Source organism: Setaria italica, chromosome VII (assembly GCF_000263155.2).
Source record: "Setaria italica strain Yugu1 chromosome VII, Setaria_italica_v2.0, whole genome shotgun sequence".
NCBI classification, from domain to species: Eukaryota; Viridiplantae; Streptophyta; class Magnoliopsida; order Poales; family Poaceae; genus Setaria; species Setaria italica.
Window position 1 is genome coordinate 19,715,784 of NC_028456.1, and position 18,588 is coordinate 19,734,371.

Here is an 18,588-nt window from a genome sequence, read left to right on the forward strand (position 1 = left end):
TAGGAGTTGGTTGTTCTCCTTCTAGTTACAACTATGAGGACGATGGACGGGGTAGGGCCTGGTGAAATCTTTTGGTGGTCGGTGGATCGCCCTGTCTGTCTATATGATGTTGCTTAAGGTCGAAAAGTTTTGGTGTTCGTGATCAAGTGTTTTAAAGTACTAATCTCATAGCTAGTATGGGATGGGGAAGCCTAGTACCTAATTGAACTAGGGCGTGGCTTATACCCCTGCTGTCCCTGGAACGAGGTTCCCATGGTGCATCATGTGGGTGCAAGTGCGGTCACAGTACGGTAGAGGCCGGGACTGTGGAGCATTGCATGCCAAGGGAAGTTTGGACCTGACACGTGCCTGGGAATTGATGGGGACGGCCGACACAGGAAGCGACCCTTTATGGTGAGCGGATGTCGTGAGATTAGGTTCACCATGTATGGTTAAGAAACTCGAATCGATTCGTCTGCCTCTCACAGTTTGAGACTGCTTGATCGCTATGCTACACTGAGTAAAGATGGAACATGATGATGATATGAACTTGATGCTTGTCTATACATTGTTGTTGGAAACTATGGTTGTTTAGCATAAGTCGCCAATGTAGACTGGTTAATGAACTTAGAATCTGAGCTAAAATATTGAAAGTAAGGACCCACTGTAGTCGCTTTTGGCAACACAAACCCCTCAGCCAAAAGAGCCATGCATGTCTAGATGTTGGTGGAGTAGTTCTCCACTAGTCGGTTAAGTCTTGTTGAGCTTAGCAGCTCAACCTTGCTTGTGGCATCTCTTTCAGGTGAAGTTGAAGCTCCTGAGTTTGCTCCTGTTGGCACTTGGCCGCCCCAGCTTCCTCCTGGGTGGACGGTCGAGTGGGATCCCTCCTCGGACGGCGAGAAAAGGGATCACTGATGTCCTGATCGGCCTCATCAGGGACATCCGACCCCGGCGATAGCTTCCGCTACTTTATCTTTCCGCTGCTTTTGAATCTTGTAAAACTCTGACTTTCGTTTTGATGTTGAACTAAATCGTCAAACTTGTTTAACTCGATGGATCTGTTGTATTCTCTGGAACCACTCACCTTCGTGTGGGTTATGCTAACTCGGTCCTGTTAAGTAGTTAAATAGGATGAAATCCGACGGCACTTCGAGTTAACTTGACTAAGGCATGAGTGTCGCGTGCCAAGCGGCTTAACCGTGCTTTAATTAAGTTAATCTGAGGTGGTTCCACCACACCAAGCCTTTGACGCCTCCAAGTCTTTCGCTCCCGGCTCCCGAGCTGTCTACTTGACTCGCCTCCGTCCCATTTGACTCGACCGATGCCGTCTCCATCCCATCATATTCTCTTGCTTTTCCATGCACCGTGTGCACCGGTTATGACTCTGCTCGGACTCCTCAGATCCATCGGTCCAAGCCTACTCACGTTCATCCTTCACCACCCTTGGTCCATCAGCATGAACCTTTCGCTTGACCTTCACCGCACGTCGTCGGCCGTCACACCGCATCCTACACCTACACATCACAAGCCAAGAGCAACATCATTCCAACACAACATTGTCAATCACTCATCATCCAAGGGTGACCACCATTGGTCCTCAAAACAATACCCTGAAGGCAAATGGAGAGTCGATGTTGTCAGCCCAGCAGGAGAGCCCATAGAGCCTCCAATGGTGCGTTCAAAGTTTCGGAACGCAATAGGATCAATAATTAGAACAAAGGAGATTTTAGATCCCTCGATCTTTCATTGGCTATTGGTTCTTGAGGGGAGGAAAGAAGCGATGTGGAAGCTTTTGAAACAAACATTTATTTTGCCTAGATCAGAAGAACTCAGGAAACGCGTAAAGCATTATGCCAGGAAACAGCTCGATGAAAGTTTCCGCCGGTGGAGGGGTGAGCTGAATGATAAGTATATCAAAAAGGACCTAACCCCCTTTAATGAATACGAGAGCATCACACCAGCCCAATAGGATGAGTTTGTAAGGCGAAAGACCTCTCCGGAAGCTTTAGCCCTAAGCCAGAGGAATAGAGAACTTGCACTTAGCAACATACATAAAGTTCACCTTGGGCCTGGTGGGTACCGAGGGAAGATCGACAAGTGGCGACAGGATAGGGAGGCAGCAATAGCCGCAGGGCAACCCGACCCTTTTGAAGGCTTGGATGAGCGTGGCTGGCAGTGGCTTGCAGCCAGGAACCCTACAATAGTAGATGGTAAACCTACGTTTTCAACATCCGAATCCAATCAGCTGGCAGAAACGATATACGATCATTCCGAGCGTCAGAGGAAAGGAGAGTTCGTACCAAATAGGGATAAAAATGTGCTTAGTTCGGCTCTTGGGACGAAAGAGCATGGAGGTCACGTCAGAGGGGTTTCCTCGAAGTTGACCATCAAGGATGGGTTCAAGAGGGATAGGGCTAGCTACAAAAGCCACTCCCGTTACAAGGACGATCTAAGAGAAGAAGTAGAGAAAGCACTAGAATCTAGGTTTAAGGACTTTTTGCTGGCAACACTTGCGGAGCAACAACAAAGCGGTGAGGCCAATATATAGATGCCGATGGTCATGATGTCATATCCGTTATTAGGCTAAGTGAATACACCAGTTTATGCTTTGAGCAGCGTCAGATCTACGATAGCACAACCATATCCAATAGATTCTATATGCATCTGTACTCCTTGCTCGTTGCACATTCCAGTTGGCAGAGCTGGCAAGGCAAAGGAGGTTGCCAAGGGCTATCCCGCACCATTATGCATGCGTAACAGTGCTTGAAATTAATTCAAACTATGGTGATCACGAGATAGACATTCCCACTGCGGAAGGTGGCCATTGCCTTGGACAACGCATCGCCAATACCATACTGTAGCATAAACAAGATATTATACTGTCTTCGGTTCCTTCTGAGCATGCACTTCTAGGTCCAGCATCACCGGCTGCAGCATCAGAACAACAACTGGTGGCCACACCAACGGCTACAGCATCAGAGCCGGTGGACTGGCCGGAAGATCATCCACCACCTGCTCAAGCATCACCACTACAACAACAGGTGGACCTACCAGATGAGACACAACAACAACATGTGGACCTGCTAGAGGAGTCACAAAAAAAAATTGGTGGACCCATCAGAGGAGCCACAACAACAACAAGTGGACCCGCAATTAGTGCCTCGAGTCATACATTGCAGCAAGATGGCACGCGAGCAACAAAGCAGCCAAGATGGCAGACAAGACGGCAGACAAGACGCAAGGCATTCGACGACCAGGATATTCAAAGGCCCACACTGACACAGACTACAACTTGGTCGTTGGAGTCGATGACATACTAGATTTACCGGATTGTCCTCGAATATTTGAGTATGGAAAACCGTTACTACCCGACTGGGCAATCGTCGGGATTCCAGGTAAAATGCAAAGGATGCACAATTGGTACACGAGGGCATGTAGACTTGCGCTCAGAACCATATGGGCACGGTACTCACCGGATGTATTCGGACCTCCATTCGATGATGATTCTAGCAAAATCTTCTTTGATTTTCGAGACATCCATGATGTGTTCCGCCTCTCAGAGCTAGAGTTATAGCTTGTCAGATTGTGGTGCATGTAAGTGCTTCATCGATGCTAATATTGTGTATATATATTATGGCCTACACATGTACTATGCATAACTAATTAATTACGATACATTATACAGGATGCAACAAAATGACGTGCATGTTGTAAAGGAGAAGGCCGGATATCTTGATCCTTATGCTATTTGCGAAGTTAGGTACAACCTCCTAAGCAAGTGGGGAGACAACCATGACAAGCTAGAGTACAAGACAAAGAAGGACAAAAGGGCGAAACGAGTACGACAACATAAAAAAGCTATGAGGAGGGTTTTAGCCTACATTGCGTATATGATGCTTAAGTGGCAAGATAGGCATTACATATGGGCGCCCTAAGATTTTCAGTGAGTCTAAATTTCTACCATTTGTTATAATATATACACTTGCTCCTTTATGCCTGAAAAAATCTTATATAATATTTTTGTAGGGGTCACTGGATTGCTTTTATAATACAGTCAAAGAACGGAGTTGTGACCGCATTTGACTCATTGGATTATGACTAGAGCACCTACAAAGAATTCATATTCATCCTACAAAAGTGAGTGAATTTCTTATTGTGATACACTTACATTGTGCAAATTCCCGCCCCCCTAAAAAAAGAATACATATAAATTAACTTCTCATTTTTTCAAAACAGGACTTACCAGCACTACATTACCAATGGAGGGATTCACAACCCCGAGAGACCGTTAGAAATGGTTGTACGTACAAACTTTCCATGCCACTAGCAACCATCTGGTTCTGTACACTGCGGGTATTACGTGTGCGAGCACATCAGGATGCTCGGGAGATACACAACTGATCTCGAACATATAAGGGGCTACCTTTCATATATAGGGATGTATATACATGTACATTGCATTCTTTTCCGCCTATCTAACACTTGCTTAATTTTTTCATGGATTTTAATTGTAGATTAGGCCTCGACTACACGGTTCGCGTCTCCATGAGCAACAACTTCTAAATATAGACGCTGATTTACGTCGTTTCATTTTGCGTGAAGTGGTAAACCCGATGGATACCTATTATCACCCAGAACACGAATTAGCACAAGAACATAAATACGTTAGCCTCCGTGAGTGGGAGAATCAAGAGTACCGTCAAGACTAGCCTTTGTGAGTGGCAGAAAAACATGTTGTCAATGTGCACTCCAATGATGTATATATATGGTTCTATTTCCTTATTTTTATTTCGTATGCTTAAATTGAATTTATGTAACATATATTCTATGTCGATCACTATAGCTTCTTCAATTCAGTCGCACACTAGACTGTTAGAGTGAAATTAGCGGGAACCAAAAGTTTTAAAAATTGGTGGGAAACAGTTTCAGCAAATTCAAATTTCAATCGCTGAATTTTTTGGCGGGAACGACATTTCCAGGGACGGGTGATGGCCACCCGCAGCCATTTGCAGGGGCGGGTCTTTCACCCGCTCCTGCAAACAGCTATTTGTAGCTGCGAAAGCTAGGAGCGGGTGGCGCGCCCACCCCTGCAAATGCCATTTGAACCACCCTGAAAACCATTTTTAGTAGTGTCATTAGTAGTGTCACCTCGTCGTCACTAGGTGGTCGGACCTCTGTGACGGTGTTTTCAAATTTTTATCAAGAAAAAGCAACTCAGTCAAGGTCATCACCAAATCATTTTTTTAAACGACCAGTAGATCATGCATTTGTTCCTTTCTGGATCGAGGAAAACAACCCTTAGAGAGGGCAAGTTGTGGGCTGTTGTAGAGCACAATGGCAGCCTCTTGAGCCATAGGCGTCAAGTCCGGCGTCCTAGATCGCCTTATCTACGTTCAGATATGACCGTGGGGTGCCTATCTACCTGCTATTCGGCTCCGGTGGAGAACCCTGTCCGGATCGAAGCTCAGGATTTGATTTCACCGGAAGAATTAATCCATGGATGCCTACGACGGCGTTGCATGGACATGGGCATATGCATGGCCGCGGCGAGACGGGATACGAGAGATTTGCGCCGTGCGCGTAGGGGCCCGTGTTGCGGACGCATGCCCATGTTGCGGATGCATCTGGCCCGTGTTGCGGACCAGATTACTAAACACGTATTACGGCCTACTCCTACTCGCTCAGGCTGCACGACGTACGAGGTCTCCCGTGGCACCGCCGGCCGTGGGCAGACCTTGGCGGCCTCTAGGTTGCTCGAGAGGATTCCCCAGCCGCCGCTTGTTGCCTTCCCCGACGGTGACGGCACTAACAAGCACCGAACTTCAGTATTTCACCACCGACCACCTGAACCTCTCTTGTCGCTTTTGCATGTTTTTCGCGGCCCCATCACGCGGCCGTTTTCTCGTATCTGGGCCTGCCCGTGTGGTCCTCTTTTTCGACTGGCCCAACGGGACCTCGGCACGGTCTCAACACAATTTAGATTTGGGCTCCTATATATTTTCTATTTTCCGGAAGGTATTGTCCATATTAAGCATACAATATTTTTCAATATCCATCACGGCGATGGAGCGGAGTAAACACGACGTACGATGTTTTAATCTCGATTTTGGTTTTTTAGCTATAAGAGAAAACTTATTGTAATTATACCTGATTAGCAAATCACTCTCATGCCGATAACATGCACGTTGTGAAATCATGTTACTGTGCAAACTATATAACTAAAAGAAAGCACAGAGTCATTTTTTTTACGGAAACCCGGAGGGGAGGCCCCTACTCTTTTTTACTTTTATATATATGGAAAAAAAATATGCACAATTTACAAGACCTCAGGCCCAAAGGAGAAAAGGAAGAAGCACAGAGTCAATTAGTTCAATCCCTCTCAACTTATTGATTTCTGATAGGTACAATTTGAACTCTCTCCCCTCATTATATCGGAAGGCAAAACGACCCCTGTCATATCCATAAAGTAATATGGGCCTAAACATGGACGCTTACAGATAGGGGAGTTCTCTTCCAGCCCACCTCCAGCCCATTAATCTTTTCTTCCCTTCCTTCTCTTCTTCCCCGGCGACTCCCTACCCCCGCTACCTCCTCCACCACCCCGGTTGGCAGCTGCGCGCCAACACCCACCCGCCGCCGCCGCCTCCCTCTACCCTGCCCTTCCTAACCCGATGCCACTCGCGACCCCCGCCGCCGGCCGAACCGCCACCACCGCCGAGCGGCGGCGCGCAAAGGAGCCGGCCGCGTGAGGAAGATGGAGATCGTGCGTCCAGCAGTAGCCGCACGAATCTCCAACATCGGAAGATCAAAGGTCTTCCCATCTTCCGGAAGATGGATAGGTTTTCCGACTAAACTTCCTACACCTCTACTTTCATGAGCTGAATCTATCACAGGCCAAAGGACCTATTTAGGTATAAGTGTCCATACAAGGTCGAAATGCCACCTGGGGTTAGCCTTTAATATCACAACTATAACTTTATTTTCTCACATTTGTACTTAAGAAAATATTTTGTATGTTCAGGTGAGATATTATCTATATTTGAAACATTGTTCTTCCAATTGTATCTAGATCTACCCTGTAAATGCAATCAGGAATTTGTACAACCAATTTACATGTGCAGAGAAAATTTAGACCGGCAAAACATCCCTCATAAGACACATGGTTTGGGTATAACTTCAACTAATAAATGAAGACCACATAATTCATTAGAAAATCATATTACTATTTTTTAGAGAGTATATTGAAACTGTGATGGGCTAACCACGGGCTAGCTTCCATATTGTTGTGATACCAAAAGCCAACAGACCTTGTGCGGACACTTATGCCCTATATATTTGATCACGGCCAGCTTCCATATTAGTAGTACTTTTTATCATTGATGTGCTAACTACAATACATATGTGTGTTTTCACAACTCAAGAGAGCGACGACGCGAGGAGAAAGAAGAGAGATCGTGCGACCCTCAAGGACCGCACAAATCTCAAACACCGGAAGCTAGATAGGTTTTCCGCTAGGCTGGCATCCTCTCTTCTTGACCCATACATCCTCGGGCTGCACGAGGCAGTGGCGTTGGGGGCTCCCTATGCGGCTTCCGAAAGATGCGTAAGAGGTTGAATTATAAAGCCCGACAACGATCCATTAAGCCCAACACCATCTATTTGGATGTTTCCATCCGTTCCATTAGATTGCACGCACATACGCAAAATCATACCAGGTACATTTGACTTTTTTCGCGACACTATAGAGATACGTGAAGAATTGGTGTCGTTGACTTTTTCGTGACACTGTGCATAGCTTGGAAGTTGAATATTTTTTGCGGGGCATGTGGTTTGAAGAGGGATAATAACGGGGTGGGAACTTGCAAGTTGAAATTTGAAGTTCAAAAATGAAATAATAACTGAGAAAATATCCATATACTAATATTTACTTTAAACATATCATCCGTATGATTTGTCTGAATACAAATGGTATATTTGACAAAAACACGTATCTTGGAAAGGAAGTTATTATTACACAAATTTCAGAACTAAGAAAATTAATTCTCCAAATAAATTCCAGAACTATATGATTCATAGGATTATAGTCAAATAAGAAACCACCGGAGGCAGTAGCTTGCCAGCTTACTGCTTTTTTTAATCATGAGGACAAGACGCGGAGCAAGTATTAAATATGATGTCCTTATTGTTTTAATCTGTATCTACTACGAAGTACGAACGGACCACTACGATAACATTCTTCCGCTCGTTTTATCCTATTTGTTTTGTGATTATAAGTTACTATTTTATACTTTCATGCTTTCAACATTTTGAATAGCCAGATTCAACAATTCTCTAAAAACCGTTCAACAATTAGAAAAACTACCTCAACATTTATGAAAAATGTTGGAAAATATCATATTCACCATTTCTTAAGATCTAATTCAACATTTTTGCAAAAAAAATGTTTCAACATTTTTATGTAAATGTTGAGGTAATATATAAAAAATGTTGAAACAGTTAGTCAAAATGTTGAAAAGGTTCATGCAAACAACATTTATGAAAAATGTTGGAAAATATCATATTCAACATTTCTTAAGATTTCAACATTTTTGCAAAAAAAATGTTTCAACATTTTTATGTAAATGTTGAGGTAAAAAAAGAAAAAAAAGTTGAAACGATATAAAAAGTTAAATGTTAAGGTACTATAGAAAAATGTTGAAACATGAAAATGTTGAAACAGTTAGTCTAAATGTTGAAATGGTTCGTGCAAACAACATTTATGAAAAATATTGGAAAATATCATATTCAACATTTCTTAAGATCTAATTCAACATTTTTGCAAAAAAAAATATTTGAACATTTTTATATAAATGTTAAGGTAATATAGAAAAAATATTGAAACAATATAAAAAGTTAAATGTTGAGGTAATATAGAAAACATATTGAAACATTTAGTCTAAATGTTGAAATGGTTCATACAAATGTTGAAATATTTATTTTTTACTAAAAATATGCATATTGGATCCCATTTTGTTACATTAATTCTAAATAATCTCATGGTTGAAACGGATTCGAAAAATGATAAGTAGTTTAGGGGATAAATGATTTTGAATCTTGAAATTGATGTAACGTTCATCTGCCAACCAACAGTTGCCCGCCACGTGTGTGCACATGTCGTGCCTGCTGCATGAGTACATGCTTGGCTGCGCTCCACTGCGTGAATCCGATCCATCCATACTTACAACACGAATCTTAAACACCGCTTTGATCTCCGGAAGATGGATAGGACTTCCGACGTTGAGAGGCCGATTCGCCGTATCAAGGCTACGGGCGTGAACCCATGGGTCAAGTTTCTGCAGGCCTGCTGTCTGGATGGAGCGCGCGAGAGGATGACGAGCCCACGATACTCTCGTGAGCTGGGCCGGAGGCTAACCCTCTTTCGGCGGGCCGGGCAACTCGGGCGTGAAATCAAGCACGGGGTGTGGGGTGGGGGTGACACGCACGTGCTCGATCCGTTCGTTCGTGAACCGCTCGTCTGACGAAACAAACCGCGGGGAGCCTCGATCGGGGACCTCCCAGCAGCAGCAGCCTTCAGGAGGCCAGGCATGCATGCGTACACACTTCTGGCCTCCACCAAACGTATTTCCACGAGATACTTATATACATATGAATTTATGATCCGGTGGCCATTATATTCTTCCTGAGTTGCAGTAGGATACTTCGTAGGAAGATCCTACTTGCTGCTTGTGCTAGCACTAATATACTAGTAGTAGTACACACCAGCATGGCAGGATCATGCGCCGCGCGGCGAACCGGGCGTCACGCGACGATAGATCGGGCACTGCACCCGCACCGGTGGTCCAGGCTGGGTCAGAGGCGTTTCCAGAACACACGAGCTCCGCGCCGTTCCCCACTTGCAGCCACCTAACCTGTTCCTACCCGGCTAGCTCCTGCTGCTTCTGCTGATCAGCACAAACCACCAACCAGTGAACGACGTATGCGTCCACCATGCATCTGGGGATATATTAGTAGTCTCCAACTCTAAGTTAGTAACTAATTTTTTATTCATTGAACAGTGCATAAATTAGTTATGAGTGAAGAGATAATCTCGTCCATTTCCCAATACGCTTTTCCCTCACCGCACAACATTCAAGACTAGCAGCTGTACGTTCTCTCTCCTTCAAATTTATCAGCTAGAATTAGTGTTAGCTCGTACCGTCGAAGATGCTCCTACTCCCATGTACAAACCGGTCGACCCGTCGGGGCCCTCGCGGCGGGCGCCGCTGCGGGATCGGCTGGTGCATGTACGCTCGCGCGCTACACCTGCTTCATCATCAGCTACTGTGCACGTACTACTTCCAGGTACCTGATTTCTTACCGTTGCGGCTATGGGTCGCAGCTAGAACAAGCAATGCGCATCCTTGTGTTGCTCGTTGAGACACGGATGGCGTACGGACCCCACCTGATAAGTAATCAAGGCGGCTGGTGGTGTACAGTTAGTATTCCCTCCGTCCTGCCAAGAGTGTCTCTTTAGATTTATCATAAGTCAAACTATTTTAAGTTTGATCAAGTTTACAATGAAGAAAATCAATATTTATAAATAGGTATGTTATGAAAATATATTTCATAACGAATCTAATGAAACTTGCTAGACATCAAAAGCATTGATATATTTTCATATAAACTTGATCAAACATAAGATGGTTTGACTTAGGACAGAACTAAAGGGATACTCTTTGCTGAACAGGGAGTATATGACTTTGTCTCTTGCTTAGTTTTAAGTTTTGACAGCTTGACTTTTACATCCCACGCTCTCAATCATACATGGAAGAGATGGGGGAGAACAACATGAAAAGAACGTGAGTTTATTTAGATGCTTCAAAAGTTGACACGCATCGCTAGCTACTCCCTCCGTCCCTCCCAAATTGTAGGTCATTTTAGATTTTCTAGGTGCATAGTTTTTGCTATGCACTTAGATACAATGTAGATACAGTGTATGTCTAGATGCATAATAATATCTATGAACCTATAAAATCAAAATGATCTATAATTTGAAACGGATGGAGTAGATGATCCTCGGTCAGAAGAAATTCATAGTGCTCCATGATTCCTTCTCAAATGTGCAAGTTTATATCTTGGTAAATTTTTTAATTACATGCTTTCCTATTCTTGTAAAACAATGATATTTTTGTTTGCGTAAGGATTTGTCTAGTACTAATCCTTAATGAACTCCCTCCACCCTAAAGACATAAGACATTACCACCCAAACGCGAGACATCACGATCTCCTCTTCCAGCCCGTTCCCTTTGTGGGTTTCCCGCCTTCCTCATGGAACCCAGTTGGCCAAGCAAATTACGGCCCTCGTTCTTCTTCGTTCCTCCAACTCATTCCATCGTTGTCCTCGCCAGTTCGCCAACCTATATGTGAAACACTTACCACTTGATCTATCATCTATCCAAGCAGCTTCATCGGCGATGGCTGGTGGTGATAGACTGATAGCCTAGCTGCAATGCACTACCACAGCTTCGTCGTTAGAAAATTTGCAAAACCAAAAAATAAAATAAAGTTGGATATAACCTTTTCCTTTTGCAGGACACAAATATTGCTGTCTAAAAATCAGAAAAGAAAAGCAATTTAGGCCCATTTGGACGCAAAATATTTTTGGAATATTGGGCGAAATATGTACAACAGTTTTTCAAAATATATACTTTGGTTTTTGAAAGCTAGCGGGTGTTTGGATGCAATAAACTTTTGTTTTTTAAAACAATGGTATTGTCAAAGTCATAGTTTTTTTGGAGTTTTAGAAAGTCCATTCAAGACCTCTTTTTCCTAAACCACGGTTTTGTGCGTCTTTGGCTTATAAAACTACATTTTCTTGATACTATAGTTTTCTAAACTACATCCAAACAGTTACGCATATTTTAATTTGCAACTAAAATTCAGAAAAGAAAAACAATTTAGTTGTCACATTGCAGACCTGTTCAATGGGATTATACATAGCATGCATGCTTGCACACTCGATAGATTTATTATAACTAAAACTGCAAAAATAAAATTACAAGCAATATAATTGTCGTCTTATCAAAGTTCAAGTACCACCTTATTCTGCTAAATTGTCATGCTGCCAAATGGATGCGCGAAATCGCATCTCAGTTAATGTGTAACACGTAAGCCAACGTGCTAAACATATGACACAAACAGCAAAGCATTACATATGGAATGATTAGCTGATCACGCATTCAAGAATTTAACAAACAAAATGTTGCAATTTTCTTCCAAAATGTACATTTTATATGCCAGTGTAACGAATCTCCGTATCCAACACCCCCATCTTGGGGAAGCTACACATCAAACCTTGCGGTTTAAGAATACAATCTTTACATGCAACGATGAAGCAAAGAAGAAAGGTTTTGCCGATTTACTACGAATCGTACGATGTGACAATCAACTATATTGGAGGTGAAAATGGTCACCAAATCTGCAAATCCTGATCTTGCTCGGTCGCGTCGTCATGCGATATCAAGTTGTCAACAAGGGTAGGAGGTTGCCAGGTGCGACGCCAGGCACGGCGAGCCCCTCCAGACCCTGGCGTGCATCTTGAGCATCTCCCTCGCTCTCTCCCTCGGTCGCTCGCCGGCGGCGCCGGCCTGCACCAGGTACAGCAGCCTCGCCACCACCCCGACGGCCAGCATCTCCTGCAGCACCGCGGGAGTCGCCGCGTGCCTCGCCACCGCGTGCAGCGCACGCACCGCGCTCTCGGTGCCCGTGGGGGACAGCCGCGTCGCCGCCCTCGCCACCGCCGCCAGCCCAGCCGGGTGCGCCACCAGCTCCTGGCGCCCTTCCGCGCACCCGCACAGGTGGTCGATCGCCACCGCCGCGAGTTCGCCGGCCCGCTTGCCGCCGCCGCCGTTGCTGCCACCGCCGCACCCCTCGTTGAGGAGCAGCTCTACGAGCGCCGCCATGGCGCCGGCCTCCACCGCCTTGATGCGGTTCCGGCCCCACGGGCTGAGCCGGCAGAGCACGTGGAGAGCCAGCTTGACAGCCTTAGGCGGCAGCGCCCTGTCCGCCGCCACCCTGACCACGCCCTCGATCAGCTCGGTGCTAGCTGTGCTCAGCCGCGACGGCTGCATCGCCGACAGCGCCGCCTTGAGCAGGTGCATCCCGTGCGTGCGCGCCCGGTGGCTCGGCCACCGCAGCACAGACGCCAAGGTGTCCACGAAATCGTCGTTGCTTTCCAAGATTCTCTTCAGGGTCTCCTCGGAGGGCTTGAGCGAATGCAGGATGCTCAGAGCCGCCTCCTCCGGCGAGGTCGACATGGGCGAGTCCTCCGGCACGTCGTGCATCAATTCCAAAGGCTTGGATAGCGTGCTTGCGGCATGCTTCTTGACGACGGACGCGAGGAACTCCACCGCGCCAGGCGCGCCCTCGACGCACCGCCGGTTGCGGTCGCTCTCGCCGATGATCTCCGCGAGCTCCCGGAGAGCGGCCAGGACCTCCGGCCGGCCGCCCTTCCTCGCCGCGTCGACGATCGCGGCGACGCGGTCGGCGTCGACGGGCGGGCGCGGGGTGGGGAACCGCTCGACGGCGTGCGCGGCGCACCAGGACTGGATGAGCCGCCGGAGCGTGTGGTTGGGCGTGGGCTCCCGGTCGCCGGCCCCCAGCGGCAGCTTGGTGACGGGGCAGTCGCCGTGGCCGTCGGTGAAGACCCAGCGCTCGATGCTGTCCCGGTCGTAGGTGATCCCCGACGACAGCGTGACCGGGTCCCGCATGACCTCCAGCGAGATCGGGCACACGAAGAACCTGGGCACCTCCACCGGCGCCGGCGCCGGCGACCGCTCCATGGATTCTTGATCTATCCTAGCTACCTATTCTCTTGCGCGCGCGGATACGTCTACTCTACTCACCTATCTACTCATGAAACTACGAGAGAAGCAAAGCGACAGAGAGAGAGAGGGATATGAAGATCAGAGAAATTCCCTGATCGAAATGGGAAAGGCTTCTCGAGCAGAATGGAACTGGCCGCGACGAAGCCCTTATACTAATGGAGAGGAGAGAGAGGAAGGGGGGGAGAGACAGAGAAGCCGCGAGGTCCACGGCGACAAGTGGGCAGGGCGGCAGTCTTCGTTCGGTGGATTCTTTTTCTGCGACTGTTTACGCAGCGCAGGCGGTGATTTGGCGCAGGTGGTGGTTGATTACGCTCTCTGGTTGGTGTGGAAGGGGAAATCCAAGGCGGGCGCGGCGCTAGCTCCATCTGGGTCAGGGGAAAATAAATAGTCAGGTGCCGAGATCGCCGCCGTCCCCCTCGGCCAGGGGGTGGGATCGGAGCGGGGTCGTCCGTTGGTGGCTGCCGGACAGGGCGGGGCGGCCACCGCGAGGGAAAGCCGAAAGCCACGGACCACGAAATGTTCTGCGGCTTTGACCTTCCCTGGGGATTTTAATTTGCTTTGTTTATCTGGCTGCCGAACCGTCGACTCTTCTTCGTTGCCTCGACTGACCTCCTCGTTGGCTTTTGACAATTTCGCGCGTCAGCAGCGGCTGATCAGCGGGAAAGCCTTTCAGCCTCAATCAATTTCACTGGCAGTGCATTGCTTATTCCGAATGAATTCTTGCAGCTGTAATTCAAGTCTTTGGACTACGTGGGGTTCAAAAATCGTGGCGTACTATAGTTGGACTCTTCCTGGAATAAAAGAAAATGGGAGACATTAAAATAGATAAATTGAACCTGAATTTTTCTGTTCAGCCTTAGCAGCAAAGAAAATAAGCCTACCCCCAAAATTCCTATACAATGACTGCTTTGTGTTCAGCGTCTTTGAAGAAACTCTATCATTAGTTCTCTCTTATGAACAAAGAATACTATTGTCATTCTTTTTTTAATAAATTCTTGCGCTTCTCGTGTACTCCCGCGCGCTGAATCAGTGTATTTCTTCGTAGCACACCAGCCGCACTAACCGGCTTCCAAGGAAAATAAATCGATTTGAAATGACCATCAAATAGCTAGTTTTTCTATCGTAGCTAGCACAGACATTATTCAAGTTTCATATCAGCAAAATCTGTTGTGCGTCAAATTCCAACCAGCAAGTCCATTGTTGCGGTTACGAAATGAAACTAATTCTTGTATTTTTCCTATTCGCCCTTTCTGATCCCAACCATTATAAGTGAGCACACAATATTTAAACATATAAATATTTTGGTGATCTTTGAACCTTTTGCAAAGTTCGTATAATCAGACATAAAACCTTTTCTTCTTTTGCTTATGCATGCAAAAGAGATACTGTGCCACCAGTAAAATATAGGAAACGAGCAGTTTTAATAGAGAGGTAGTTGGGAATGCTTCGTCCTTGGGATCATGAATTCATGACAATATTATTAGAGGACTGCAGTTTGGGTGAGGAGGCAACTAACAAGTCACGTCCTTTTCTGCTGGCCCACACGTCGGCGAGGTGAGCATTTGACCCACCGCACATTTCAAAGCGTTCGTTAGTGGACCAGTATCAAAACGTCACATGCCATGTGACACATCGATCCCTTTCCATTTACCACACATGCATGCTGATGCTGTCCATGGATTAGCATCGGTTCCGTACCAACAACTTACAATGCCGTCGTCATCATCTTCCGATTAACCTAACCTTGGTCAGGTCACAGCAAATTAAAAAGTAGCAACATGCACGGTCGACTTACGACTGCCATTATGTCATTTTTTTATGTATGTTATTAATTTGGTATTGTATGTACCAATAATAAGTAGTTGAAGCTTTTGTAAATACCACATCCTAGCAAGAACGGATAGTCATAGTAATCGACTAAGCTAAAAAGGAAGTCGTTTTATGATGAAGAAAACATCAGTGCAAGGTTCAACGTTTGAGCATGCAGGATTTACTAATACAATGGTGGAATTCCGAGTGTTTGTCTGGCTGCGTGCGCGCATGTATGCACGAGATGTCAAAAGACAAAAAAAGGCGTTCGTTCCACAGCCAGCTCTCATAAGCAAAGAAGTCAGAAATTTCCACAGGCAGAAAAGGAGGTGTAAACGGGATGGCAAGCACTCCGGCCATACACGCACGTGCCACGTGAAAAACACTTTAAGCGGGAGATGGCATGCGCTTACTTGAGGGAACTCGTGCCTTTTGGCTTCTGCATGACTGCATATGTGCTGTGTGCTCCTCTACCCACTTGTGTGGTTGTATGCATGCATGCATTTCGCAACAACGAAGTGAAGGGCGTGATGATCACGCTAGAGTCCTGCTGGTAGATCAAAACATCGGAGAAGTTACCGGGTCACGTGATTTTTCACATAGCTTCAAATCCGAGATCTCCTACCTCACGCGTGCCTTTGTTATTATCTTACTTGCATATATAGCACATCTAACTTAGATCCGAGATACTTTCATTTCGAATTTACCCGTCAAAGAACTTATAGTACCAACCGATACTAATACCTACCCTTAAGTAACGGGCGATAACATCAACCGGTACTAAAAACGACCCAAATAAAAAGTTACCTATAAAAGACAACTTTTTTCTTCGTCGAACTTCAATTTTATGTTTGTTAGATAGGATCCAACAATTCTTCTTCTTCCTTCAACTTCTAGCTATTCTCTTCTTTCTTCCTCCAATCACCCAGCCCCAAAGCTTCTCACGCTAAAGACCGCCCTCCTTCGTCATCTCTCGTGGCTCTTGCCACTGAACTTGTGACCACCGTACCTACCACACTCGCACACTAACCCATCTTTGATATCTTGTCTCTTAATCTCCCTTGCTGTCGGCACCGCCCACCGTCCTCATATCCCCTGCGACTCCGATGGCGCCCCTTCTACCCCGCCGCACTGTCGGGCTTCCACCCCTGACACGGGTCGGCTACCGCCCACAAGCCCACAACCTTCCCTCTAAATCCGTGGTCACCACCTTCGTGGAAGAGCACTGCTGAAGGTGTCGAAGAGTTTTCATCATCACTAATCAAAAGTAAATTTTGTACTTCGCTCGTCGGGCATTCCTCCGTTTTTTTAATATAGCAGCAGCTCTCCTGCTGACTCGTTTCAAAAAAAAACTAATCAAAAGTAAATGTCCGATAGTAGCAAGCTAGAAATTCATTGCAGAGGGGAAGCAAAACACTAGCTCATACACCAAATATAGCTTTCCCGATTAAAACAAGTGGCCCTTTTTTTCTAAAGATTTTGTTTCCAGCCAATGCAAAGTAGTTGTTTGCAACATAGGAAAATTACTGAAAGCTTAAATGTCTACAAAGCCAAATCATTAGCAAAGCCAATAGCTGCCGGCCCCAGTCCCCAACTCCCAACCCTTAATTATCTCCATAAATCTAACCCTTAGAGCAAACCAGCGTATATAAAAACCAAACGGTTTGAATAGATCCAGTCATCAGCTACGTTTAGTATTTTGTGTGTGAGATCAAGTCATACAATACGCCGGCGCAAGTCAGCAACAGCGGCGGCGGCGTCCTTCCCATGTCAAAGCAAGTTCGGCGAGGCGTGAAGCCTCATTCATCGGCAGATCATCGCCGGAGAATATCTCTCGCTCATTCATGCTGCGTTTGATTTGAACAAAACAGTGGACGAACATGCTGCTGTGCTTGCAGCGTTGCAGGGGGCCGGTCCACATGGAGGTCAGGTCGGCTGGATGCGTCTGACGAAACTGAAACGCGCGCGCGTTGATCTACCGGGCTCGCTCGGTCGTGGGGTGAGCTGTACGCAGGCGGTCGCCGTGGTCGGTGATGGGCCGCGATTCGGGTTGACTCCGACCGATCGGGTCGAACTGGCGAGCTGATCATTTGCGTGCAGGCCAGGCCAGGTTCAGCTCTTTTTTGGGACTCGGATCGGAGTCGATCCAAGTCCATACTGTTGACTTGAAATTTGCCTTTTCGTTAATTGGTTTTTGGGTCACATGGCCCTACCAAGTAGCGCCATATAGTACTCGTACTCCAGCAGCCCTGAAGAGAATTTCATATACTAGCAGAACTGGTCAACTGGTATGCTCTCGGCGGCTATTTGCTTCCTTCTATCATAAATATTAGTCATTTTAGGTCGTTTTGTTAGTTCAAAGACCATCAATATCTATACAAAAAGTTAGATAATTCAGTAATGTGAAACTAATGTAAGTAGATTCATGGTAGATATTACTCCCTCACTTTCATAAAATAGAAGGCATGCATGTTAGAATTTTAAAAAGGTCAGAGTTTATAGATTTGACCAGTCAAATTATACGCATGTTCAGTGTACCAAAAGCATATTATTATGTTTGCATTTCACATGTCTTTCAATAGGATTTTGTTTTGTATCAATTGATAACATTTTGATAAGAGAAACTAATGGTCCAAGTAGACTTTGAAAGACATTCTTATACCTCATAAAGAATGGAGGGGGTACTTCATAGCATAAGTCCATTTATTTGAGATATCGTATTTCCCTTAGAAATTGCCGGTCAAAATTCTACTCCCTCTGTTAGCACTTAGTAAGTGTGTTAGGATTATTTTTTAAAAAAAAAACACACATTTCAAAAGTTTTGACCATCAACTAGTCAAATTACAAGCATAGGGCCTGTTTGGCAGCACTCCATTCCAAATTTTTGAGCTCCACTCCACCAACTCCACCACATTGCAGCTCCACTTCACCAACT

General features: G+C 45.8%; 1 protein-coding gene across 1 annotated transcript; it reads right to left on the reverse strand.

Moving 5' to 3' along the window:
• Positions 1-12,204: 12,204 nt before the first annotated feature.
• Positions 12,205-13,949, reverse strand: LOC101777372 (E3 ubiquitin-protein ligase PUB23). Its single transcript, XM_004975541.2, has one exon. The coding sequence runs from the start codon at positions 13,797-13,799 to the stop codon at positions 12,486-12,488; it is 1,314 nt and encodes a 437-aa protein (XP_004975598.1). The 5' UTR covers positions 13,800-13,949; the 3' UTR covers positions 12,205-12,485.
• Between the last annotated feature and the right edge of the window lie 4,639 nt (positions 13,950-18,588).

Excerpts from the sequence above, each read along its gene's own strand:
- LOC101777372 (XM_004975541.2), bottom strand. The coding sequence starts at position 13,799 with ATGGAGCGGTCGCCGGCGCCGGCGCCGGTGGAGGTGCCCAGGTTCTTC.